At 34.8% G+C, this 26,590-nt stretch overlaps 2 protein-coding genes and 1 long non-coding RNA gene across 3 annotated transcripts; all 3 read right to left on the reverse strand.

Annotated features, from left to right (window-relative positions):
- Positions 1-300: 300 nt before the first annotated feature.
- On the reverse strand, positions 301-8,113 carry LOC102803728 (uncharacterized). Its single transcript, XM_006817108.3, has 6 exons — positions 7,846-8,113; positions 6,113-6,360; positions 5,728-5,965; positions 4,499-4,554; positions 3,818-3,982; positions 301-3,344 (listed from the first exon to the last, which is right to left on the reverse strand). The coding sequence occupies exons 1-6, from the start codon at positions 7,988-7,990 to the stop codon at positions 2,532-2,534; spliced, it is 1,665 nt and encodes a 554-aa protein (XP_006817171.3). The 5' UTR covers positions 7,991-8,113; the 3' UTR covers positions 301-2,531.
- A 110-nt stretch (positions 8,114-8,223) lies between these two features.
- Positions 8,224-11,008, reverse strand: LOC146735400 (uncharacterized). Its single transcript, XR_014931429.1, has 2 exons — positions 10,823-11,008; positions 8,224-8,415 (listed from the first exon to the last, which is right to left on the reverse strand). It is a non-coding gene; the product is annotated as an uncharacterized LOC146735400 (long non-coding RNA).
- Positions 11,009-11,338: 330 nt separating this feature from the next.
- LOC146735401 (uncharacterized) lies at positions 11,339-23,281 on the reverse strand. The gene is made up of 4 exons (XM_085507432.1): positions 23,125-23,281; positions 22,115-22,260; positions 12,139-12,348; positions 11,339-11,374 (listed from the first exon to the last, which is right to left on the reverse strand). The coding sequence occupies exons 1-4, from the start codon at positions 23,279-23,281 to the stop codon at positions 11,339-11,341; spliced, it is 549 nt and encodes a 182-aa protein (XP_085363558.1).
- Between the last annotated feature and the right edge of the window lie 3,309 nt (positions 23,282-26,590).

The following is a 26,590-nucleotide window of genomic DNA, read 5'->3' on the forward strand; positions in this document are numbered from 1 at the left end:
CATGTACATAAAAACATGCACCACCACATATATATATATTTGTGGTAGAAAAAAAAAATTATTTCTACTCGACTTGTTGATTTATTTTTTTTCTGAATAATGTTGGTGAATAATTGTTTTCCTACACATTTTGACAGGGATGCTAAACATTTCCTGTCAGCAACTTTTCTTGAAAATCTGTGTCAAGAAAATGAGCAAAACTAAGAATAGATCACTGAATCTGTTTCTATGGCATTCATGTCTCAAATTATCATGCATGTTTTGGCAAGGATCATTACAGAAGATAATCAACAAAAGATGGAGGTGGTGAAATATATTGTTTTATTGCACATTAATTAAGTACTGTGCACAGTGAGTGCATACAATTAAAATATGTGATATAAAGATGTATATTTGATATGTATTGAATAGTTGACCCCCCCCCCCCAAAGTTAATAACTAAAAATGCACAATAACTCCCACTATTATTTCATTTTTTTTAGCATATTCACTTGGTTCTAACATAGTTTTGCTTTTTAACATTTACTTAAAACCCAGTGAATAATAAATACTTTTACAGCATTTTACCCAAATTTATTTTGTTCAGATATAAAAAAAAATGACATGTTCATTTGCTTATTCAGTGTGTGTGATATTTACATTATGTAAATCTATTTTGTGAAATTTTCATTAAATATACATAATTAGGATTCAGCATGGCAATGAATCTTAACTGTACTCCATTTCAAAAGACCTGAAATATTGCTTAAAAATGCACCCACCATTGTTTCCTTCTCATTTGATATGTTGTCTTTTGAAAATATTTATATATTAAAAAATGCCTAAAAATTATGTATGACATAAATATAAACCCGCTATTTTGTATTTTTCCCAGCTAGGCGTGTTTGAGCAGTTTTTGTCTTTAATACATAATAGCCATGTTAGGCAGTGATGTGAGACAAGTCAATCATAATAATATTCTGTAAATCGCTCTGACTGCCTGTATGAAAAGTCAACAATCATGACTTTCTTTAAACTTAAAATACAAAATATTTACAGTACATTAAAAATGGCAATGCTAACATACATTTGGAACAGACATTTTTTAATTTATTCCTTGTGACTGACTTATGAGACTCAATTGTATACTGTAAAATTATTTATTCTCCACTGGCATTTAAATTTACTATTGATGTTATGAACTTTGCAGGTAAACAATTCTATTGGTATTTATACATGTTTTCTTAATTTACCAGGGTTAATGAAAATAGCAAATTTAAAAACCAGGAAATAATGTGTACACAGTATACATTTTCAATTCAATTTTTGTCATTTATGTTATTTATTTTTTCTCAACAAAATATCAATTAAAAGGCTGTCTACATTTATATTAGTTAGCCATACACATCCTAACCAGATAAGGTTTTTTTTACTAACTGGGTTTTTGACTGATAGTTTTAGTCGCTACATCAGCAGTTATCCATAATACCTGCTTTGCTTTATATTCTAGCATAGTGTGAACACCACACATCGATTGTATTTGTACAATTGTATGACAATATGGTGAGTCAACACAAAAAGGAACATACCATATTAGGATCCTCACTGAAATGATATGCCACTGAGGGCGCACTCACAATCTTGCACAGTGAAGCTAATGCAATATTTGTTTTTATTAAACCACTTTGCAACAGTGATGGCTTTTTTACGTTAAACATCCAAACAATCCATTTGTTTTACCTTTTTATGGGCACACCAAATTCAAGTATATTTCAGAACCCTACAAGTATTTGGTTGGGTTTACAGAAGAATGTGGTTTAAGGAAGTGCTGGGTTTACAGAAGAATGTGGTTTAAGGAAGTGCTGGGTTTACAGAAGAATGTGGTTTAAGGAAGTGCTGGGTTTACACAAGAATGTGGTTTAAGGAAGTGCTGGGTTTACACAAGAATGTGGTTTAAGGAAGTGCTGGGTTTACACAAGAATGTGGTTTAAGGAAGTGCTGGGTTTACACAAGAATGTGGTTTAAGGAAGTGCTGGGTTTACACAAGAATGTGGTTTAAGGAAGTGCTGGGTTTACACAAGAATGTGGTTTAAGGAAGTGCTGGGTTTACACAAGAATGTGGTTTAAGGAAGTGCTGGGTTTACACAAGAATGTGGTTTAAGGAAGTGCTGGGTTTACACAAGAATGTGGTTTAAGGAAGTGCTGGGTTTACACAAGAATGTGGTTTAAGGAAGTGCTGGGTTTACACAAGAATGTGGATCAAGGAAGTGCTGGGTTTACACAAGAATGTGGTTCAAGGAAGTGCTGGGTTTACACAAGAATGTGGTTCAAGGAAGTGCTGGGTTTACACAAGAATGTGGTTTAAGGAAGTGCTGGGTTTACACATGGTGTTAGTAATTTACAACATTAATGAACTAGAAAAAGATGTTTGTTATAGACATGATGCATTAAACATAGTTCAATTTGAACATTTTAAGTATCAGTTGAGAAATTTTATTCTAAATGTTGGATCCCAGTTTGTAAACCAAATACTTTTACACTAATTATGTTATTTAAAGTAATACACAAACAGCTGATTTTTTGCCATCATCCATATCCTTCAAAGGTATTTCTGATATATCAGTTTCAACAAGCTCTTGATGTAAAACTGGCTTTGTAATTTCTTCTTTGTTGGTGATTTCCAAAGTCAGAATCTGTGGGGTATCACTTGTATAATGATTAGTGTTTTCATTATTCATATAATTCAAACCATTTGACACTTTTCTTTCCTTCAAATTATTTTCTTCTTGTGACTGTTTCATCACACTTTTATTTTGCACCATGTTTTCATCACTAACTGTCAACATTCTTTCATCTTGATTTGTCCCATTTTTTAAATCTATTTGAACATCATGATTGTTTGTTTCAGTTCTTTTTCCACCTACACTATCATTCACAATACCAATTGCTACATTATTAACACCTGATTCACCAATATCTTCTTCATTGGCAGACCCACATTCTGCAATGTCATCTGTGCTCTCAAAATCATCTAATACCTCACCTGATGAAAAATCACAAAATTCTGTCTCTGATGTAAATAAAAACTCGTGACATCTCTCAACGACTTTGGACGGAACAATTTCTTTTAAATGATTGTAAAGTTCCTGTAGCTTCTTCCCTCTATAAAACAGCTCACTTTCTTCCAGTGTAAAGTCTATGTAAGGTAACTGTGTAAATGTCGTAGAAGCAGGCCCCCTAGGTGGCCAGAACATCTTCTCCATCACCAAAGGTATGATGGGTAATTTCAGTACGGTGGCAAGTGTCACTTCTCGGCAGCAATTGGTAGATTGTGCATACTGCGGTGTAAGAAGGCATATCATCACCTACATGACAAATAAATAATTTACACACAAATGGCATCAGACAAGTTTCTGCTTTTAACAACTGATATAGAATAGTATAAAATAATTTGTTTTTTGAATTACAAACTTTTAAAAATTATTTTATATTTATCAAATATTCTTGAAGTATCTCACAATTATTATCAGGTGACAGGTTAGCTATAGCAATTTTAATTATAAAAATCTGAAAACTACCATTATTTAGAATTTTGTGTCACATTATTGTTCAAATTTGTCTATTATTACCATTTCAGATTCTGTTCAAAATCGGTAAAATGATGGTTACATAAATTGTCAGATATCTGATAAAGTTTGTCCATGTTCATTTAAGGTATAATTATTATAAACTGAATATTCTTCAAAATGTCTGACTCATTAAATACTGAAAAATATCAAATGATTTTGTGATGTTAATACAGCAAAAGAGGTACTTATTACTTGGATTACAAGGTTACCTTGGCAACTCTGATAACTCTATCCACTTTATTGATGATAGGTTTAGCACCAAGATTAAGAACATCTAACCAACATGTAAAACCAAATTTAATAAGTACTGAGTATAACACCATGGCTTCTTCTATTTGGCTCCACTCATATGATATAAACACATCAGCATTACTCTGAAAACGAATAATTAAACAAATGTGTGACTGTCATAATGCATGCTCATTATTAATAATATGAAATTATTACGAGGATACTTCAAAGTATGCACAAAGACAGTACAGCGACAGTATTGACCGACTCGAGGTCAATGCGACAACATACTGTCTGAGCGCATACTTTGAGGTATCCTCATAATAACCTTATTATTATACATCTTTTCTGTCCAAGAATACATTATGAGATTGCCGAAATCCAAAAAGCTTAGAACAGAATCAGTGAACTTCTTTGTGTGTCAAAGCCTGGTGGCAGCCATGTTTGTTTTTATTATTACAGGACCCATACGTGTGTAATCATTCCATATTTGGAATTCCCATTTCCTTATAATGTAGGATGAAAATACCCCGTAAAATACTGCAAAATTTCTGCACGCTGCAACTTATGGCATTACGGTGACAGATATACTTTTTATTTTTTCAAGATAATTTATTTTTTGTGAAATTGAAGCAGGAAAAGAAATTTCCAATACTTACAGTTTTTTCACTATTTTCTGGAAAGCTTTCTATATTGTGTATCCAGTTTCTATACTCTGCAAAAACAAGTGTATAAAATGAGACTCAACCTGTACTATGGATCATTCCATTCACTGCGTGGGGCATAAATAAAAGTGCAAAGTGAGACTCAACCTGTACTATGGATCATTCCATTCACTGCGAGGGGCATAAATAAGAGTGCAAAGTGAGACTTAACCTGTACTATGGATCATTCCATTCACTGCGAGGGGCATAAATAAGAGTGCAAAGTGAGACTCAACCTGTGCTATGGATCATTCCATTCACTGCGAGGGTTGTGAATATGAGTGCAAAGTAAGACTCAATCTGTACTATGGATCATTCCATTCACTGTGAGGGTTGTGAATATGAGTGCAAAGTGGGACTCAACCTGTATTATGGATCATTCCATTTACTGTGAAGGTCGTAAATATGAGTGCAAAGTGAGACTCAACCTGTACTATGGATCATTCCATTCACTGTGAGGGGCATAAATAAGAGTGCAAAGTGAGACTCAACCTGTACTATGGAACATTCCATTCACTGTGAGGGTCATGAATATGAGTGCAAAGTGAGACTCAACCTGTACTATGGAACATTCCATTCACTGTGAGGGTCATGAATATGAGTGCAAAGTAAGACTCAACCTGTAGTATGGATCATTCCATTCACTGTGAGGGGCATAAATAAGGGTGCAAAGTGAGACTCAACCTGTACTATGGATCATTCATTCACTGTGAGGGTTGTGAATATGAGTGAAAAGTAAGACTCAACCTGTACTATGGATCATTCCATTCATGGTGAGGGGCATAAATAAGAGTGCAAAGTGAGACTCAACCTGTACTATGGATCATTCCATTCACTACGAGGGGCATAAATAAGAGTGCAAAGTGAGACTTAATCTGTACTATGGATCATTCCATTCACTGTGAGGGTTGTGAATATGAGTGCAAAGTAAAACTCAACCTGTAGTATGGATCATTCCATTTACTGTGAGGGGCATGAATATGAGTGCAAAGTGAGACTCAACCTGTAATATGGATCATTCCATTCACTGTGAGGGGCATAAATAAGAGTGTAAAGTGAAGCTGGACTTGTATTATGGGTCATTCCATTCTTTTATTCCACCATTCTTTAGTAACAGGGTCAGACACTCATGACAGACAGACATAATTATAATATCAGCTCCCAATTGGGATAACAACACCCACCTTCTTTTGTTATTTTATCCACATTTGGAGAAGTGTGATAACAAATCTTTGCTAATAAGTCCACAAAATTTGAGTGTGGCCAGTATTTTCTTCCACTTTGGTTGTTGGCACTGAACTCATATAATTGCACACAGGGAAACTGACAGTAGATGGCAGACATTGGTCCTGGTGGTGGCCATGACAACGGACCAATGATGACAGGAATGATGGGCTTGTTGAGTTGCTGAGCTAAATTGGCCTGCATATAAAAATATAATTGATTTGTATTCTAAATTATTTAGTATGTTTAGCTTGCCATAAAACTTGAAGATTGAGAATTTGTGCTTTAACCATCCTATTTTGTGGATTGTTACAAACCATTGAAAATAAATACAAGTATGTTTACCTGTTTACAACATGTCCTAGAATTGACATATACTCTGCTACACATGCACAGGACAACATCAGCTGATCTCATTGCTTCATCTACTACATGATACAATGTATCAAGATGTAAAGTTGTTCCTGTAAACATCCAACATTGAAAGCCTGCCAATTCTAGATGAAACTTCAAGACATTCGCATCAACTTGGTCGTCTGTATGGTAACTGATGCAAATATCTATGAGCTTCTCGTTTTCAGGAATGAGTGGATCTGCCAATTGAAACCAAAAACATTAGTAAATTGTTGAGTCATGATTCCTAAAAAAAATTAACTGTTTGAATGGCATCTTTTGTCAACCTTTCACACACAAAATTATGTTGAGTTATGAGTTAATCTGTTTGATTGAGTTATGAGTCAATCTGTTTGATTGAGTTATGAGTCAATCTGTTTGATTGAGTTATGAGGCAATCTGTTTGATTGAGTTATGAGGCAATCTGTTTGATTGAGTTATGAGGCAATCTGTTTGATTGAGTTATGGGGCAATCTGATTGAGTTATGGGTCAATCTGTTTGATTGAGTTATGAGTCAATCTGTTTGATTGAGTTATGAGTCAATCTGTTTGATTGAGTTATGAGTCAATCTGTTTGATTGAGTTATGAGTCAATCTGTTTGAGTAATGAGTCAATCTGTTTGATTGAGTTATGAGTCAATCTGTTTGATTGAGTTATGAGTCAATCTGTTTGATTGAGTTATGAGTCAATCTGTTTGATTGAGTTATGAGTCAATCTGTTTGATTGAGTTATGAAGGAGTCTGTTTGATTGAGTTATGAAGGAGTCTGTTTGATTGAGTTATGAAGTAGTCTGTTTGATTGAGTTATGAAGGAGTCTGTTTGATTGAGTTATGAAGGAGTCTGTTTGATTGAGTTATGAAGGAGTCTGTTTGATTGAGTTATGAAGGTGTCTGTTTGATTGAGTTATGAAGGTGTCTGTTTGATTGAGTTATGAAGGTGTCTGTTTGATTGAGTTATGAAGGAGTCTGTTTGAGTTATGAAGGAGTCTGTTTGAGTTATGAAAGAGTCTGTTTGATTGAGTTATGAAAGAGTCTGTTTGATTGAGTTATGAAGTAGTCTGTTTGAGTTATGAAGGAGTCTGTTTGATTGAGTTATGAAAGAGTCTGTTTGATTGAGTTATGAAAGAGTCTGTTTGATTGAGTTATGAAGCAGTTCGTTTGATTGAGTTATGAAGGAGTCTGTTTGATTGAGTTATGGAGTCTGTTTGATTGAGTTATGAAGGTGTCTGTTTGATTGAGTTATGAAGTAGTCTGTTTGATTGAGTTATGAAGTAGTCTGTTTGATTGAGTTATGAAGGAGTCTGTTTGATTGAGTTATGAAGGAGTCTGTTTGATTGAGTTATGAATGAGTCTGTTTGATTGAGTTATGAATGAGTCTGTTTGATTGAGTTATGAATGAGTCTGTTTGATTGAGTTATGAAGTAGTCTGTTTGAGTTATGAAGGAGTCTGTTTGATTGAGTTATGAAGGAGTCTGATTGAGTTATGAAGGAGTCTGTTTGATTGAGTTATGAAGTAGTCTGTTTGATTGAGTTATGAAAGAGTCTGTTTAATTGCTTATGAAGCAGTCTATCTAAGTTAAATTGTTAAATTGTTGGAGATAAATAAATGTTAACAATGTGATGTGTGGTTTTCCAATATATAACAAAATGGTGAAAATACAAGTTTTGATCCAAAATAAACTTACCTTTTGGTGGAATAGAGCTGTCTATTGTCTGCATGCAATCATTTCTACCTATAACCTGTAATGCTTTGTATACTGCATATGTTGCTTCCCTTCCTTTATGTGATGTGTACCAATCATTAAATAGGCACAAACTGGGATTATCCATCTCTGACAATAGTTTTATGTTATCACTGGCATAGCCCAGATACACAGCAAGAAACCGCCAGTCACTGTCACTAGGTTTATTCAGCAGACTGCTTAATTTATTGCACCATTCAGGAGCTGTTGTCACACCCTGCTGAAAATATATGGTTAAAAGCTTATATATATGGCACCCTATATGACAAAACTATGAAAAACTACTACAAAAATGTATTGCATATAAACCTTTCTCTTACCTTATTTGTTTTTTCTGGTTTATTGACTTTTGATTGTACTTTTTGAGGATTTACTGGGACAGTTTTCTTTATGATTATTGGTTTGTTATTCACTTCATGACTCTGCCGTGTTTCAGGACTTTGATGTTTTATCCTGGAAACAGCAGAGTTTGGCTGACTCCTCTCTTTGATTTTGTAAAAATCAGGTTCTGAACTGAGGGTTTGAAGAATAACACAATATTTGTAATGTCAGTAATTAAAGCTACCCCAGTAATTACTATGTAAGGAAGGTAAACACATGAGAACATATATGTTTTAGTGATATGTCTTGGTGATATGTTTTGTCCTAGTGATATGTCTTGGTGATATGTTTTGTTCTAGTGATATGTCATGGTGATATGTTTTGTTCTAGTGATATGTCATGGTGATATGTTTTGTCCTAGTGATATGTCATAATGATATGTTTTGTCCTAGTGATATGTCATGGTGATATGTTTTGTTCTAGTGATATGTCATGGTGATATGTTTTGTTCTAGTGATATGTCTTGGTGATATGTTTTGTTCTGGTGATATGTCTTGGTGATATGTTTTGTTCTAGTGATATGTCATGGTGATATGTTTTGTTCTAGTGATATGTCATGGTGATATGTTTTGTTCTAGTGATATGTCTTGGTGATATGTTTTGTCCTAGGGATATGTCATGGTGGTATGTTTTGTCTTGGTGATATGTCTTGGTGATATGTTTTGTCCTAGTGATATGTCTTGGTGATATGTTTTGTCCTAGTGATATGTCATGGTGATATGTTTTGTTCTAGTGATATGTCTTGGTGATATGTTTTGTCCTAGTGATATGTCTTGGTGATATGTTTTGTTCTAGTGATATGTCATGGTGATATGTTTTGTCCTAGTGATATGTCATGGTGATATGTTTTGTTCTGGTGATATGTCTTGGTGATATGTTTTGTCCTAGTGATATGTCATGGTGATATGTTTTGTTCTGGTGATATGTCTTGGTGATATGTTTTGTTCTAGTGATATGTCATGATGATATGTTTTGTTCTAGTGATATGTCATGGTGATATGTTTTGTCCTAGTGATATGTCTTGTTGATATGTTTTGTTCTAGTGATATGTCTTGGTGATATGTTTTGTCCTAGTGATATGTCATGGTGATATGTTTTGTTCTGGTGATATGTCTTGGTGATATGTTTTGTTCTGGTGATATGTCTTGGTGATATGTTTTGTTCTAGTGATATGTCATGGTGATATGTTTTGTCCTAGTGATATGTCATGGTGATATGTTTTGTTCTAGTGATATGTCATGGTGATATGTTTTGTTCTGGTGATATGTCATGGTGATATGTTTTGTTCTGGTGATATGTCTTGGTGATATGTTTTGTCCTAGTGATATGTCATGGTGATATGTTTTGTTCTGGTGATATGTCATGGTGATATGTTTTGTTCTAGTGATATGTCATGGTGATATGTTTTGTCTTGGTGATATGTCATGGTGATATGTTTTGTTCTAGTGATATGTCATGGTGATATGTTTTGTCTTGGTGATATGTCTTGGTCATATGTTTTGTTCTGGTGATATGTCATGGTGATATGTTTTGTTCTGGTGATATGTCTTGGTGATATGTTTTGTCCTAGTGATATGTCATGGTGATATGTTTTGTTCTGGTGATATGTCATGGTGATATGTTTTGTTCTGGTGATATGTCATGGTGATATGTTTTGTTCTAGTGATATGTCTTGGTGATATGTTTTGTTCTAGTGATATGTCATGGTGATATGTTTTGTCTTGGTGATATGTCTTGGTGATATGTTTTGTCCTAGTGATATGTCTTGGTGATATGTTTTGTTCTAGTGATATGTCTTGGTGATATGTCCTGGTGGTATATCCTGATGATATGTTTTGTTCTAGTGATATGTCATGGTGATATGTTTTGTCCTAGTGATATGTCTTGGTGATATGTTTTGTTCTAGTGATATGTCATGGTGATATGTTTTGTCTTGGTGATATGTCATGGTGATATGTTTTGTTCTAGTGATATGTCTTGGTGATATGTTTTGTTCTAGTGATATGTCTTGGTGATATGTTTTGTCCTAGTGATATGTCTTGGTGATATGTTTTGTTCTAGTGATATGTCTTGGTGATATGTCCTGGTGGTATATCCTGATGATATGTTTTGTTCTAGTGATATGTCTTGGTGATATGTCCTGGTGGTATATCCTGATGATATGTTTTGTTCTAGTGATATGTCTTGGTGATATGTCCTGGTGGTATATCCTGATGATATGTTTTGTTCTAGTGATATGTCTTGGTCATATGTTTTGTCTTGTTGATATGTCATGGTGATGTCTTGGTGATATGTTTTGTTGTGGTTATATATCCTGGTGATATGTCTTGGTGATATGTCATGGTGATATGTTTTGTCCTAGGGATATGTATTGGTGATATGTTTTGTCTTGGTGATATGTCATGGTGATATGTCTCGTTTTGGTGATTCAGTGTCACAAATGTCACAAAAGATCATTCAGTTTGGGTTAAAAAGTATGTCAAAATGCTGCCTTCAATTTAAACCCATTTTTACTTGAACTCATGGTTTAAAATGTTACCTTGTTCCATCCAAGAAATTTAACAGACATTGTACATAGTTTTGAGTTCCATTGGTGGATCCTAATGCTTGTATTGCACTACTGTAGTTGGTTAGGACCTTAGGATACTTGACACCAATTTCTTTGATACATGTGAATACAGCAGGATAATAACTCTCATCCACCGCTTTGAATTGAACCAAACAATTTGTGAGTATTCTCCGAGCTTCTTTCTGAAATACAAAATTAGAATAGTATGTTAATTCCTGTTTATGGTCAAACAATGATGTCTTACAGTTGCACCTGTAAACATGGTGCAGCAACAGCTCTTGATAATATTTTATTTGAATATTTTTTTTGTTGTCAATTCATTTGTTACCCATTTATGCATATATATTGTATTGTCAGGCCATGCTCTCATCATTTTATCATTGGCTTGTTTTATTCTGTGTTAAGTATTTATATTTCTATACTGTGCATGTACTCTTTTAAGGTAGAGATGCAGGTTCGTGGGCACTTGGGAGTGAATTTTTTTTTTCAGCTTTTTATTATCCAAACAGTCATGGCTATTAACTGTTACAAATTTGTAGAATTTTGAATAATGGAACATACTCAAAAGACGATTTTAAAGTATAGATAACAGTGCAAACATTCTCTCTTTTGAAGGCTTAGCAAGATTTAGCAAGGTTGTACATAAATAATAAAAAAGAAACATGGTGAAAAAAAGTAATGACGGGATCTCCATATTATGCACTATATTTAACTTTTAACAAAACGATAATACATTTAAATTTGGAACTGTTACAGCCATTTTAATTATGAGCATTAGCAAACTTCTTACTGTGTGAATTGTTATGCAAATTAGCAATTATCTCAGCTTCTTTTTAGTGCACATCCCAGAACTTTAAAAAAAAAGCTCCTAGACGCCGTTGGTGTTAATTTATGTATAAACTTGAATTAGTAAAATTTTAGCTGCTGCCCAGCAAAATTGACAACTGGTAGACAGTTTTCAAGATGCCACTTTCTTCATAGTAAACAGATGTACCCGTAAACCAATTTTGACAGAAAACAGAGGCATGGTTTAGAAGCTATTTTTTTTAAAATCACTTTTGACCAAAAAAGCACATTTTTGTGCATATTTCAAACTACAGTGTCCATACAAAATATTTTCAAATTCATACAATAAGCTTTCCGTAAATATATAGTGTTGTGGACAAGGGATGTCATCTTGGTTTCCTAATTAACTAATTAAAATACCTGTCAGGTAAACTGCATCTCTACTATAAATGAATAAATTAAATTTACAAATTACAGGCCTAATAATCATTAAAACTTACCTCATTGAGATTTGCTACATTTGTGAATATTTTATCAACATAATGGACATGATATGGCTGTCTCTCAACTATCATACTCAGCTTATCGATGAATTCACAAAACATGTCAGGATAGTGGTCAGATAGAATGGCAAGACATGGTAAAGATGCAGATGATACCAAGGAATCATTAAAATCTGCTACTAAGAACTTGAAATACGGCAACAATTTCTGAAAAAAAGAGGCAATGTAATTATCTTGTGTAAAACATGGTACAACATTTTATTTTCATATGCATTTTTGTTGAACATATGGAGAACATACTGATTTATTAAAGATTTGTTTTCTCACATTTGAATCTATAACAAATCAGCCACAATTATGTGAGGTTATATATGGTGTGTGATTCAACAGATGCCTTTGGAGTGTGCCCTCTAAGGTGAGTATTAAAAATATCCATGAAACTATTCTGTCATAAACATTCTTGGAATGAGTAAAAAGAAAAATTGATAAAAACAAATTGAAACAACAACCATGACAGATTTGTGTAAAACAAACAATGTTTTTTCAACCATTTTAAAACCAAAACCCTAATGCAGAAATGCAATAACATCACCTGAAAATGCATTTACGAAATGAAATTCAAGAAAGAAAATCAAGTTTAATATGTGAATCTGTACAATCTACACTCAATAATAGAATAACCACAATGCATCATGGGAATAACACAATGCATTATAGATTTACCACAGTACTCCATGAGATTACCACAGTACTCCATGGGATTACCACAGTACTCCATGGGATTACAACAGTACTCCATGGGATTGCCACAGTACTCAATGGGATTACCACGGTACTCCATGGGATTGCCACAGTACTCCATGGGATTGCCACAGTACTCCATGGGATTGCCACAGTTCTCCATGGAATTGCCACAGTACTCCATGGGATTACAACAGTACTCCATGGGATTGCCACAGTACTCCATGGGATTGCCACAGTACTCCATGGGATTGCCACAGTACTCCATGGGATTGCCACAGTACTCCATGGGATGGCCACAGTACTCCATGGGATGGCCACAGTACTCCATGGGATTGCCACAGTACTCCATGGGATTGCCACAGTACTCCATGGGATTGCCACAGTACTCCATGGGATTGCCACAGTACTCCATGGGATTACCACATTACTCCATGGAATTGCCACAGTACTCCATGGGATTACCACATTACTCCATGGAATTGCCACAGTACTCCATGGGATTGCCACAGTACTCCATGGAATTGCCACAGTACTCCATGGGATTACCACATTACTCCATGGAATTGCCACAGTACTCCATGGGATTACCACAGTACTCCATGGGATTACCACAGTTCTCCATGGGATTGCCACAGTACCCCATGGGATTGCCACAGTAAACCATGGGGTTACCACAATACATTATGGGATTACCACAATGCACCATGGGATTACCACAGGACTCCTTGGGATTACCACAATGCACCATGGGGTTACCACAATGCACCATGGGATTAATACAATTCTCCATGGGATTACCACAATACACCGTGGAATTACCACAATGTACCTTGGGATTACCACAATGCACCATGGGATTACCACAATGCACAACGGGATTACCACAATACACTCCAGGTTTACCACAGTACACCATGAGATGACCACAATACACCATGAGAGTAGCACAATACACCATGATATTACCACAATACACCATGGGATTACCACAATGCACCATGGGATTACCACAATGCACCATGGGATTACCACAATACACCATTGGATTACAATAATATACCATAGGATTACCACAATACACCATGAGATTGCTGCAATACATCATAGGTTAACTACAGTACACCATGTGATTACAACAATTAATTCATTTATTACAATAGCAATACACTTGAGATTTTGTTTACATTGATTTTAAAAATGCAAATTGATTTTTTTTTTTTGATTTTTTTAACTGCTGTTAATTTCCATTGATAGGAATCTTTATGATTTGATCATTTTATGGCATTTTGAATGTCACTGACATCGGAGAAATTCATTGCTACATTATTTTATAGTTGAACACTGTTGACATTGCATAGAGTAACATTTGTGTAGCACTCAATGCCAAGAGTTGAACACTGTTGACATTGTATAGAGTAACATTTGTGTGGCACTCAATGCCAAGAGTTGAACACTGTTGACAATGTATAGAGTAACATTTGTGTGGCACTCAATGCCAAGAGTTGAACACTGTTGACAATGTATAGAGTAACATTTGTGTGGCACTTAATGCCAAGAGTTGAACACTGTTGACATTGTATAGAGTAACATTTGTGTAGCACTCAATGCCAAGAGTTGAACACTGTTGACATTGTATAGAGTAACATTTGTGTGGCACTTAATGCCAAGAGTTGAACACTGTTGACATTGTATAGAGTAACATTTGTGTAGCACTTAATGCCAAGAGTTGAACACTGTTGACATTGTATAGAGTAACATTTGTGTAGCACTTAATGCCAAGAGTTGAACACTGTTGACATTGTATAGAGTAACATTTGTGTGGCACTTAATGCCAAGAGTTGAACACTGTTGACATTGTATAGAGTAACATTTGTGTGGCACTTAATGCCAAGAGTTGAACACTGTTGACATTGTATAGAGTAACATTTGTGTAGCACTTAATGCCAAGAGTTGAACACTGTTGACATTGTATAGAGTAACATTTGTGTGGCACTTAATGCCAAGAGTTGAACACTGTTGACATTGTATAGAGTAACATTTGTGTAGCACTTAATGCCAAGAGTTGAACACTGTTGACATTGTATAGAGTAACATTTGTGTGGCACTTAATGCCAAGAGTTGAACACTGTTGACAATGTATAGAGTAACATTTGTGTGGCACTTAATGCCAAGAGTTGAACACTGTTGACATTGTATAGAGTAACATTTGTGTGGCACTTAATGCCAAGAGTTGAACACTGTTGACATTGTATAGAGTAACATTTGTGTAGCACTTAATGCCAAGAGTTGAACACTGTTGACAATGTATAGAGTAACATTTGTGTAGCACTCAATGCCAAGAGTTGAACACTGTTGACATTGTATAGAGTAACATTTGTGTAGCACTTAATGCCAAGAGTTGAACACTGTTGACAATGTATAGAGTAACATTTGTGTGGCACTTAATGCCAAGAGTTGAACACTGTTGACATTGTATAGAGTAACATTTGTGTAGCACTTAATGCCAAGAGTTGAACACTGTTGACAATGTATAGAGTAACATTTGTGTAGCACTCAATGCCAAGAGTTGAACACTGTTGACATTGTATAGAGTAACATTTGTGTAGCACTTAATGCCAAGAGTTGAACACTGTTGACAATGTATAGAGTAACATTTGTGTAGCACTTAATGCCAAGAGTTGAACACTGTTGACATTGTATAGAGTAACATTTGTGTGGCACTCAATGCCAAGAGTTGAACACTGTTGACATTGTATAGAGTAACATTTGTGTGGCACTAAATGCCAAGAGTTGAACACTGTTGACATTGTATGGAGTAACATTTGTGTGGCACTTAATGCCAAGAGTTGAACACTGTTGACATTGTATAGAGTAACATTTGTGTAGCACTTAATGCCAAGAGTTGAACACTGTTGACATTGTATAGAGTAACATTTGTGTGGCACTTAATGCCAAGAGTTGAACACTGTTGACATTGTATAGAGTAACATTTGTGTAGCACTTAATGCCAAGAGTTGAACACTGTTGACAATGTATAGAGTAACATTTGTGTAGCACTCAATGCCAAGAGTTGAACACTGTTGACATTGTATAGAGTAACATTTGTGTGGCACTCAATGCCAAGAGTTGAACACTGTTGACAATGTATAGAGTAACATTTGTGTGGCACTCAATGCCAAGAGTTGAACACTGTTGACATTGTATAGAGTAACATTTGTGTAGCACTTAATGCCAAGAGTTGAACACTGTTGACAATGTATAGAGTAACATTTGTGTAGCACTTAATGCCAAGAGTTGAACACTGTTGACATTGTATAGAGTAACATTTGTGTGGCACTTAATGCCAAGAGTTGAACACTGTTGACAATGTATAGAGTAACATTTGTGTGGCACTTAATGCCAAGAGTTGAACACTGTTGACATTGTATAGAGTAACATTTGTGTGGCACTTAATGCCAAGAGTTGAACACTGTTGACATTGTATAGAGTAACATTTGTGTAGCACTTAATGCCAAGAGTTGAACACTGTTGACAATGTATAGAGTAACATTTGTGTAGCACTCAATGCCAAGAGTTGAACACTGTTGACATTGTATAGAGTAACATTTGTGTAGCACTTAATGCCAAGAGTTGAACACTGTTGACAATGTATAGAGTAACATTTGTGTGGCACTTAATGCCAAGAGTTGAACACTGTTGACATTGTATAGAGTAACATTTGTGTAGCACTTAATGCCAAGAGTTGAACACTGTTGACAATGTATAGAGTAACATTTGTGTAGCACTCAATGCCAAGAGTTGAACACTGTTGACATTGTATAGAGTAACATTTGTGTAGCACTTAATGCCAAGAGTTGAACACTGTTGACAATGTATAGAGTAACATTTGTGTAGCACTTAATGCCAAGAGTTGAACACTGTTGACAATGTATAGAGTAACATTTGTGTAGCACTTAATGCCAAGAGTTGAACACTGTTGACATTGTATAGAGTAACATTTGTGTGGCACTCAATGCCAAGAGTTGAACACTGTTGACATTGTATAGAGTAACATTTGTGTGGCACTAAATGCCAAGAGTTGAACACTGTTGACATTGTATAGAGTAACATTTGTGTGGCACTTAATGCCAAGAGTTGAACACTGTTGACAATGTATAGAGTAACATTTGTGTAGCACTCAATGCCAAGAGTTGAACACTGTTGACAATGTATAGAGTAACATTTGTGTAGCACTTAATGCCAAGAGTTGAACACTGTTGACAATGTATAGAGTAACATTTGTGTAGCACTTAATGCCAAGAGTTGAACACTGTTGACATTGTATAGAGTAACATTTGTGTGGCACTCAATGCCAAGAGTTGAACACTGTTGACATTGTATAGAGTAACATTTGTGTGGCACTAAATGCCAAGAGTTGAACACTGTTGACATTGTATAGAGTAACATTTGTGTGGCACTTAATGCCAAGAGTTGAACACTGTTGACATTGTATAGAGTAACATTTGTGTGGCACTTAATGCCAAGAGTTGAACACTGTTGACATTGTATAGAGTAACATTTGTGTGGCACTTAATGCCAAGAGTTGAACACTGTTGACATTGTATAGAGTAACATTTGTGTAGCACTTAATGCCAAGAGTTGAACACTGTTGACAATGTATAGAGTAACATTTGTGTAGCACTCAATGCCAAGAGTTGAACACTGTTGACATTGTATAGAGTAACATTTGTGTGGCACTCAATGCCAAGAGTTGAACACTGTTGACAATGTATAGAGTAACATTTGTGTGGCACTCAATGCCAAGAGTTGAACACTGTTGACATTGTATAGAGTAACATTTGTGTAGCACTTAATGCCAAGAGTTGAACACTGTTGACAATGTATAGAGTAACATTTGTGTAGCACTTAATGCCAAGAGTTGAACACTGTTGACATTGTATAGAGTAACATTTGTGTGGCACTTAATGCCAAGAGTTGAACACTGTTGACAATGTATAGAGTAACATTTGTGTGGCACTTAATGCCAAGAGTTGAACACTGTTGACATTGTATAGAGTAACATTTGTGTGGCACTTAATGCCAAGAGTTGAACACTGTTGACATTGTATAGAGTAACATTTGTGTAGCACTTAATGCCAAGAGTTGAACACTGTTGACAATGTATAGAGTAACATTTGTGTAGCACTCAATGCCAAGAGTTGAACACTGTTGACATTGTATAGAGTAACATTTGTGTAGCACTTAATGCCAAGAGTTGAACACTGTTGACAATGTATAGAGTAACATTTGTGTGGCACTTAATGCCAAGAGTTGAACACTGTTGACATTGTATAGAGTAACATTTGTGTAGCACTTAATGCCAAGAGTTGAACACTGTTGACAATGTATAGAGTAACATTTGTGTAGCACTCAATGCCAAGAGTTGAACACTGTTGACATTGTATAGAGTAACATTTGTGTAGCACTTAATGCCAAGAGTTGAACACTGTTGACAATGTATAGAGTAACATTTGTGTAGCACTTAATGCCAAGAGTTGAACACTGTTGACAATGTATAGAGTAACATTTGTGTAGCACTTAATGCCAAGAGTTGAACACTGTTGACATTGTATAGAGTAACATTTGTGTGGCACTCAATGCCAAGAGTTGAACACTGTTGACATTGTATAGAGTAACATTTGTGTGGCACTAAATGCCAAGAGTTGAACACTGTTGACATTGTATAGAGTAACATTTGTGTGGCACTTAATGCCAAGAGTTGAACACTGTTGACAATGTATAGAGTAACATTTGTGTAGCACTCAATGCCAAGAGTTGAACACTGTTGACATTGTATAGAGTAACATTTGTGTAGCACTTAATGCCAAGAGTTGAACACTGTTGACAATGTATAGAGTAACATTTGTGTAGCACTTAATGCCAAGAGTTGAACACTGTTGACATTGTATAGAGTAACATTTGTGTGGCACTCAATGCCAAGAGTTGAACACTGTTGACATTGTATAGAGTAACATTTGTGTGGCACTAAATGCCAAGAGTTGAACACTGTTGACATTGTATAGAGTAACATTTGTGTGGCACTTAATGCCAAGAGTTGAACACTGTTGACATTGTATAGAGTAACATTTGTGTGGCACTTAATGCCAAGAGTTGAACACTGTTGACATTGTATAGAGTAACATTTGTGTGGCACTTAATGCCAAGAGTTGAACACTGTTGACAATGTATAGAGTAACATTTGTGTAGCACTTAATGCCAAGAGTTGAACACTGTTGACATTGTATAGAGTAACATTTGTGTAGCACTTAATGCCAAGAGTTGAACACTGTTGACAATGTATAGAGTAACATTTGTGTGGCACTTAATGCCAAGAGTTGAACACTGTTGACATTGTATAGAGTAACATTTGTGTAGCACTTAATGCCAAGAGTTGAACACTGTTGACAATGTATAGAGTAACATTTGTGTAGCACTCAATGCCAAGAGTTGAACACTGTTGACATTGTATAGAGTAACATTTGTGTAGCACTTAATGCCAAGAGTTGAACACTGTTGACAATGTATAGAGTAACATTTGTGTAGCACTTAATGCCAAGAGTTGAACACTGTTGACAATGTATAGAGTAACATTTGTGTAGCACTTAATGCCAAGAGTTGAACACTGTTGACATTGTATAGAGTAACATTTGTGTGGCACTCAATGCCAAGAGTTGAACACTGTTGACATTGTATAGAGTAACATTTGTGTGGCACTAAATGCCAAGAGTTGAACACTGTTGACATTGTATAGAGTAACATTTGTGTGGCACTTAATGCCAAGAGTTGAACACTGTTGACAATGTATAGAGTAACATTTGTGTAGCACTCAATGCCAAGAGTTGAACACTGTTGACATTGTATAGAGTAACATTTGTGTAGCACTTAATGCCAAGAGTTGAACACTGTTGACAATGTATAGAGTAACATTTGTGTAGCACTTAATGCCAAGAGTTGAACACTGTTGACATTGTATAGAGTAACATTTGTGTGGCACTCAATGCCAAGAGTTGAACACTGTTGACATTGTATAGAGTAACATTTGTGTGGCACTAAATGCCAAGAGTTGAACACTGTTGACATTGTATAGAGTAACATTTGTGTGGCACTTAATGCCAAGAGTTGAACACTGTTGACATTGTATAGAGTAACATTTGTGTGGCACTTAATGCCAAGAGTTGAACACTGTTGACATTGTATAGAGTAACATTTGTGTGGCACTTAATGCCAAGAGTTGAACACTGTTGACAATGTATAGAGTAACATTTGTGTAGCACTTAATGCCAAGAGTTGAACACTGTTGACATTGTATAGAGTAACATTTGTGTGGCACTCAATGCCAAGAGTTGAACACTGTTGACAATGTATAGAGTAACATTTGTGTGGCACTCAATGCCAAGACTTGAACACTGTTGACATTGTATAGACTAACATTTGTGTGGCACTTAATGCCAAGAGTTGAACACTGTTGACAATGTATAGAGTAACATTTGTGTAGCACTCAATGCCAAGAGTTGAACACTGTTGACATTGTATAGAGTAACATTTGTGTGGCACTTAATGCCAAGAGTTGAACACTGTTGACATTGTATAGAGTAGCATTTGTGTGGCACTTAATGCCAAGAGTTGAACACTGTTGACAATGTATAGAGTAACATTTGTGTGGCACTTAATGCCAAGAGTTGAACACTGTTGACAATGTATAGAGTAACATTTGTGTGGCGCTTAATGCCAAGAGTTGAACACTGTTGACATTGTATAGAACAACATTTGTGTGGCACTCAATGCCAAGAGTTGAACACTGTTGACATTGTATAGAGTAACATTTGTGTGGCACTCAATGCCAAGAGTTGAACACTGTTGACATTGTATAGAGTAACATTTGTGTGGCACTCAATGCCAAGAGTTGAACACTGTTGACATTGTATAGAGTAACATTTGTGTGGCACTTAATGCCAAGAGTTGAACACTGTTGACATTGTATAGAGTAACATTTGTGTGGCACTCAATGCCAAGAGTTGAACACTGTTGACAATGTATAGAGCAACATTTGTGTGACACTCAATGCCAAGAATGGAACACTGTTGACATTGTATAGAGTAACATTTGTGTGGCACTTAATGCCAAGAGTTGAACACTGTTGACAATGTATAGAGTAACATTTGTGTGGCACTTAATGCCAAGAGTTGAACACTGTTGACATTGTATAGAGTAACATTTGTGTAGCACTTAATGCCAAGAGTTAAACACTGTTGACATTGTATAGAACAACATTTGTGTGGCACTCAATGCCAAGAGTTGAACACTGTTGACATTGTATAGAGTAACATTTGTGTGGCACTTAATGCCAAGAGTTGAACACTGTTGACATTGTATAGAGTAACATTTGTGTGGCACTCAATGCCAAGAGTTGAACACTGTTGACATCGTATAAAGTAACATTTGTGTGGCACTCAATGCCAAGAGTTAAACACTGTTGACATTGTATAGAGTAACATTTGTGTGGCACTTAATGCCAAGAGTTGATCACTGTTGACATCGTATAGAGTAACATTTGTGTGGCACTCAATGCCAAGAGTTAAACACTGTTGACATTGTATAGAGTAACATTTGTGTGACACTTAATGCCAAAAGTTGAACACTGTTGACAATGTATAGAGCAACATTAGTGTGGCACTTAATGCCAAGAGTTGAACACTGTTGACAATGTATAGAGTAACATTTGTGTGGCACTTGATGCCAAGAGTTGAACACTGTTGACAATGTATAGAGCAACATTAGTGTGGCACTTAATGCCAAGAGTTGAACACTGTTGACAATGTATAGAGTAACATTAGTGTGGCACTTAATGCCAAGAGTTGAACACTGTTGACATTGTATAGAGTAACATTTGTGTGGCACTTAATGCCAAGAGTTGAACACTGTTGACAATGTATAGAGTAACATTTGTGTGGCACTTAATGCCAAGAGTTGAACACTGTTGACATTGTATAGAGTAACATTTGTGTGGCACTTAATGCCAAGAGTTGAACACTGTTGACATTGTATAGAGTAACATTTGTGTGGCACTCAATGCCAAGAGTTGAACACTGTTGACAATGTATAGAGCAACATTAGTGTGGCACTTAATGCCAAGAGCTCAACACTGTTGACATTTTGTCTGGTGCTGAATATATTAGAATATTTTTTCTACCTGTGGGTATTTCTTTGCAATGGTTTCATAAAGTCTGAAGACATGATGTTTTTCCATCGGCAGTAGATCGTCAACATTACGACTTAGTTCAGCAATATTCAACAGAATCTGGTTCTCACACAAAGGAAACATGACGGCCAGGCAGGCTGTATGGAAATAAATAGAATAATATGAGTAAAAAATGTTATAAAACAAATTAATAACTGTTAATTTACAACATTTTTCTAGAGCAGCAATTTCTAGAATTTTTGACAATTTTATAAATGTCTGATATGATTCCGTAACTGACGGGGGGGGGGGGGGGGGGGCTAGAAATAAATGTATGTAAGTAAGTAAGTAAGTAAGTAATTCTTTATTGCTATCGTATCCCATTTGAGATCTTGACATAAAGTACAATAAAGTCAAAAACATGTAATAATAAAAAAAATGAAAATAAAAGGAAATACTAAAAATACTGTAAATGAATGAAATAAATACATATCTCACAATAAGAGATAAATGAATAATTGTAATATAATGTAAATAAATGTAAATCTGTGTTTTGTGGGTTTTTTTTTGAGGCAGCTGGTACTGAAGTTATTGTTTGATTTTTTGCTCACTAAGCATAAAGCAAGTATAAATGTGTTTTGAAACGTCTTTAATTATGTGATCGTTTTTATTATTTAATATGTTTATTAATGTCTCTCCATACATTTTATGTTTAGTAAAAAGGCTGGTTCTCTCTTTATCATATAGCTGACACGTGAAAAGGAAATGTTTCTCATCTTCAATTTCTCCAAGATCACAGACAGGACATATTCTATCAGAGATGGAGATGTTTTTGTATCTGCCTGATTCAATCTGTAAACGGTGGGCACTTATTCTAAGTTTAGTCACTGCAGCATGATATAGTGGATTTTTAATTATTTGGAGGTATTTCTCAAAAGAAAAATCAGTTTTTATTTCTCTGTATGTTCTCAATTTGTTTTTGTGATGCATGCCCTTATCATCATCAAACATGCATTCTTTACTTTTTTTCTGGAATTGCATTTTAAGTTTTTCTGTAATGTCTTCAATAGTAGCATTGCTGTATTTAATTTGCCCATCTTTCCAGATATTACTTAAATTTAGGTTTTTCAAAATCTTTTTCACACCAGATACCCAGTTTTTAGTACCAGAATCATGCATCTTAATACCAAGCTTGTATGCTTCACATACTTATGTATTTTCAGGCATTTCCTGAACCCTCATCCAATATTTTAACAATTGTTTTGTACCCTGTATTGCAAGAGGGTACCTCCCTAATTCAGAATATCTATATGGAAACTGTTACCTTGATTTTTTTCATTATCCATGGTTATATTGATATTATTTTGTGATGTTTGAGAATTTAAATTCTGGAAATGTTTAAACCATTTTTGGCTCTCAATGTTTTCATTTTTTGAATCATTCTCATCACATTTTAATTCTTTTATGAGGTCCCAATAATCATTTGGGTTTGATTTACTCAAATTATCTAGTTTATTTAAAATACTGTTATTGAATTCTCTCTTTTTTCTTTTGAGAGAATGTTTGTAATTCTTTTTTAGATTGTAACATTGAGATCTTAATTCTTTATTAAATGGGTCTAAACATAATTTACTGGACAGCTTTTGAATGTCTTTTTTCATAACTGAAAGATCATTGCTGTACCATTTTGGTTTTTTCTTTTTTTTATGCTTTTTTCTGATATTTTTATGGTAATTTTTGTTTAAACTTTTACCAGCTGCCTCAAGATATATGTCAGTTAATAACATGCTTGCAGTGTTAATTGACTGCTGGGTGTTGGAAAAATTTGTATTGTTGAAATTGTTAATTAACCTGTTTATATTTTCACCCTGTAATGCACAACTGAAACGATAACTTGATTCATTATCCCACATGTATGAAACATTGGTTTGTGCAGTTACATCATCATTTTTATCCTGAGGTTTTTGCAGTGTTCTATCGCATACTGCATTTGTTTCAAACTGACAAGAAATCTGACAGTGGTCGGACAGTGACAGATTTAGCTGGTGCACATTAAATAACTTATATTTGGTAAAAAAGTCATTACTGACAATTGTGTAATCAACAATACTGCTACCCTTGCGTTGATGACAGGTAAATTTACCTGTGGTGTCCCCCATACATCTACCATTCAAAATTGTCAAATCAGAGGCAATACAAAGATCCAACAGTAAATCTCCATAGTTGTTTTTCACTGTTAGATCTTGGGAAGCTCTCCTAAGAAGATTATTTGTATCTGAGGACCGGTAGTCAGAATTGTTGTAAATAATGTATTTGTGAAAGTTAAATTTTAATGTGAAAAGAATGAGACAACTCTGAAAATACAGAGCAAATGTACATCAGTAACATTTATTTATTTTGTCAATATCAGTGTAGTCATGTAATATATGATATCATTAATGTTGACAACATGTATTCTACAATTGCAATGTAACAGCAGGCATGTATAACAAAACATTAAACTCACTAATCTGACATATTGTATTTAATAACAGCACTGATGTTATAAAACTCATTACTGACACTATAATCTGATATATACTGTTTTGTAATACATCATTGCAATAATTACTATCTTAATTTCAGTGCTAATTTTAATTAATAATTAATATTTATTTACATCAACTCTGATTCCAGCAAACAAAAATGTTATCAAAAATGATGGTAATAATCTAGTAAAATGGCATTGTTATTAACTTGTCACGCTTTGATGAGTAAGTGGAAATGCATTCCATCACAGATAATTTCAACACAAATTGCTGATAGATTTATACAAGGTGAATGAAAATATATCTAAATATATCTTTGAAGTCAACTTGTTCATCAGCTGTCACTATCACTATAGCAACAACATCAGCTGATTAAACACATCAGATGTTTCATCATTTTTAGGAAGATAGAATGGATTAGGATTGATGCATATTTCTAAATTACACCTTAAATCATAATAAATTAGAATAGACATTTAAATTTGCTATTATACTGATATAGAAATATTAGCTACACTGTAAGCATTTATTTCCAATATTTAATCATTGTTTACAAATGTTTGTTTTCTTTTTCATGTAGAATTAAAAATGAATATTGTAACATTTAATAATTTTATGAATTCTATTTAAAAAGAGTACACTTTTATTAAGGTGCCATAGAGAGAATACTGTAATTGTTATTAAGTAGCTGTATTGACATTTGAGATCTCGTGATGTGCCTACATCTGATCTTTATGTGTAAACAGTCAGGATAGAGTTAGCATGTACTGAATGCTTGATATATGAGAACAGTCAGGATAGAGTTAGCATGTACTGAATGCTTGATATATGAGAACAGTCAGGATAGAGTTAGCATGTACTGAATGTTTGATATATGAGAACAGTCAGGATAGAGTTAGCATGTACTGAATGCTTGATATATGAGAACAGTCAGGATAGAGTTAGCATGTACTGAATGTTTGATATATGAGAACAGTCAGGATAGAGTTAGCATGTACTGAATGCTTGATATATGAGAACAGTCAGGATAGAGTTAGCATGTACTGAATGTTTGATATATGAGAACAGTCAGGATAGAGTTAGCATGTACTGAATGTTTGATATATGAGAACAGTCAGGATAGAGTTAGCATGTACTCAATGCTTGATATATGAGAACAGTCAGGATAGAGTTAGCATGTACTGAATGTTTGATATATGAGAACAGTCAGGATAGAGTTAGCATGTACTGAATGTTTGATATATGAGAACAGTCAGGATAGAGTTAGCATGTACTGAATGTTTGATATATGAGAACAGTCAGGATAGAGTTAGCATGTACTGAATGTTTGATATATGAGAACAGTCAGGATAGAGTTAGCATGTACTGAATGTTTGATATATGAGAACAGTCAGGATAGAGTTAGCATGTACTGAATGCTTGATATATGAGAACAGTCAGGATAGAGTTAGCATGTACTGAATGTTTGATATATGAGAACAGTCAGGATAGAGTTAGCATGTACTCAATGCTTGATATATGAGAACAGTCAGGATAGAGTTAGCATGTACTCAATGCTTGATATATGAGAACAGTCAGGATAGAGTTAGCATGTACTCAATGCTTGATATATGAGAACAGTCAGGATAGAGTTAGCATGTACTGAATGTTTGATATATGAGAACAGTCAGGATAGAGTTAGCATGTACTGAATGTTTGATATATGAGAACAGTCAGGATAGAGTTAGCATGTACTGAATGCTTGATATATGAGAACAGTCAGGATAGAGTTAGCATGTACTGAATGTTTGATATATGAGAACAGTCAGGATAGAGTTAGCATGTACTCAATGCTTGATATATGAGAACAGTCAGGATAGAGTTAGCATGTACTGAATGTTTGATATATGAGAACAGTCAGGATAGAGTTAGCATGTACTGAATGTTTGATATATGAGAACAGTCAGGATAGAGTTAGCAT

Source organism: Saccoglossus kowalevskii, chromosome 13 (assembly GCF_978046115.1).
Source record: "Saccoglossus kowalevskii chromosome 13, keSacKowa6.1, whole genome shotgun sequence".
NCBI classification, from domain to species: domain Eukaryota; kingdom Metazoa; phylum Hemichordata; class Enteropneusta; family Harrimaniidae; genus Saccoglossus; species Saccoglossus kowalevskii.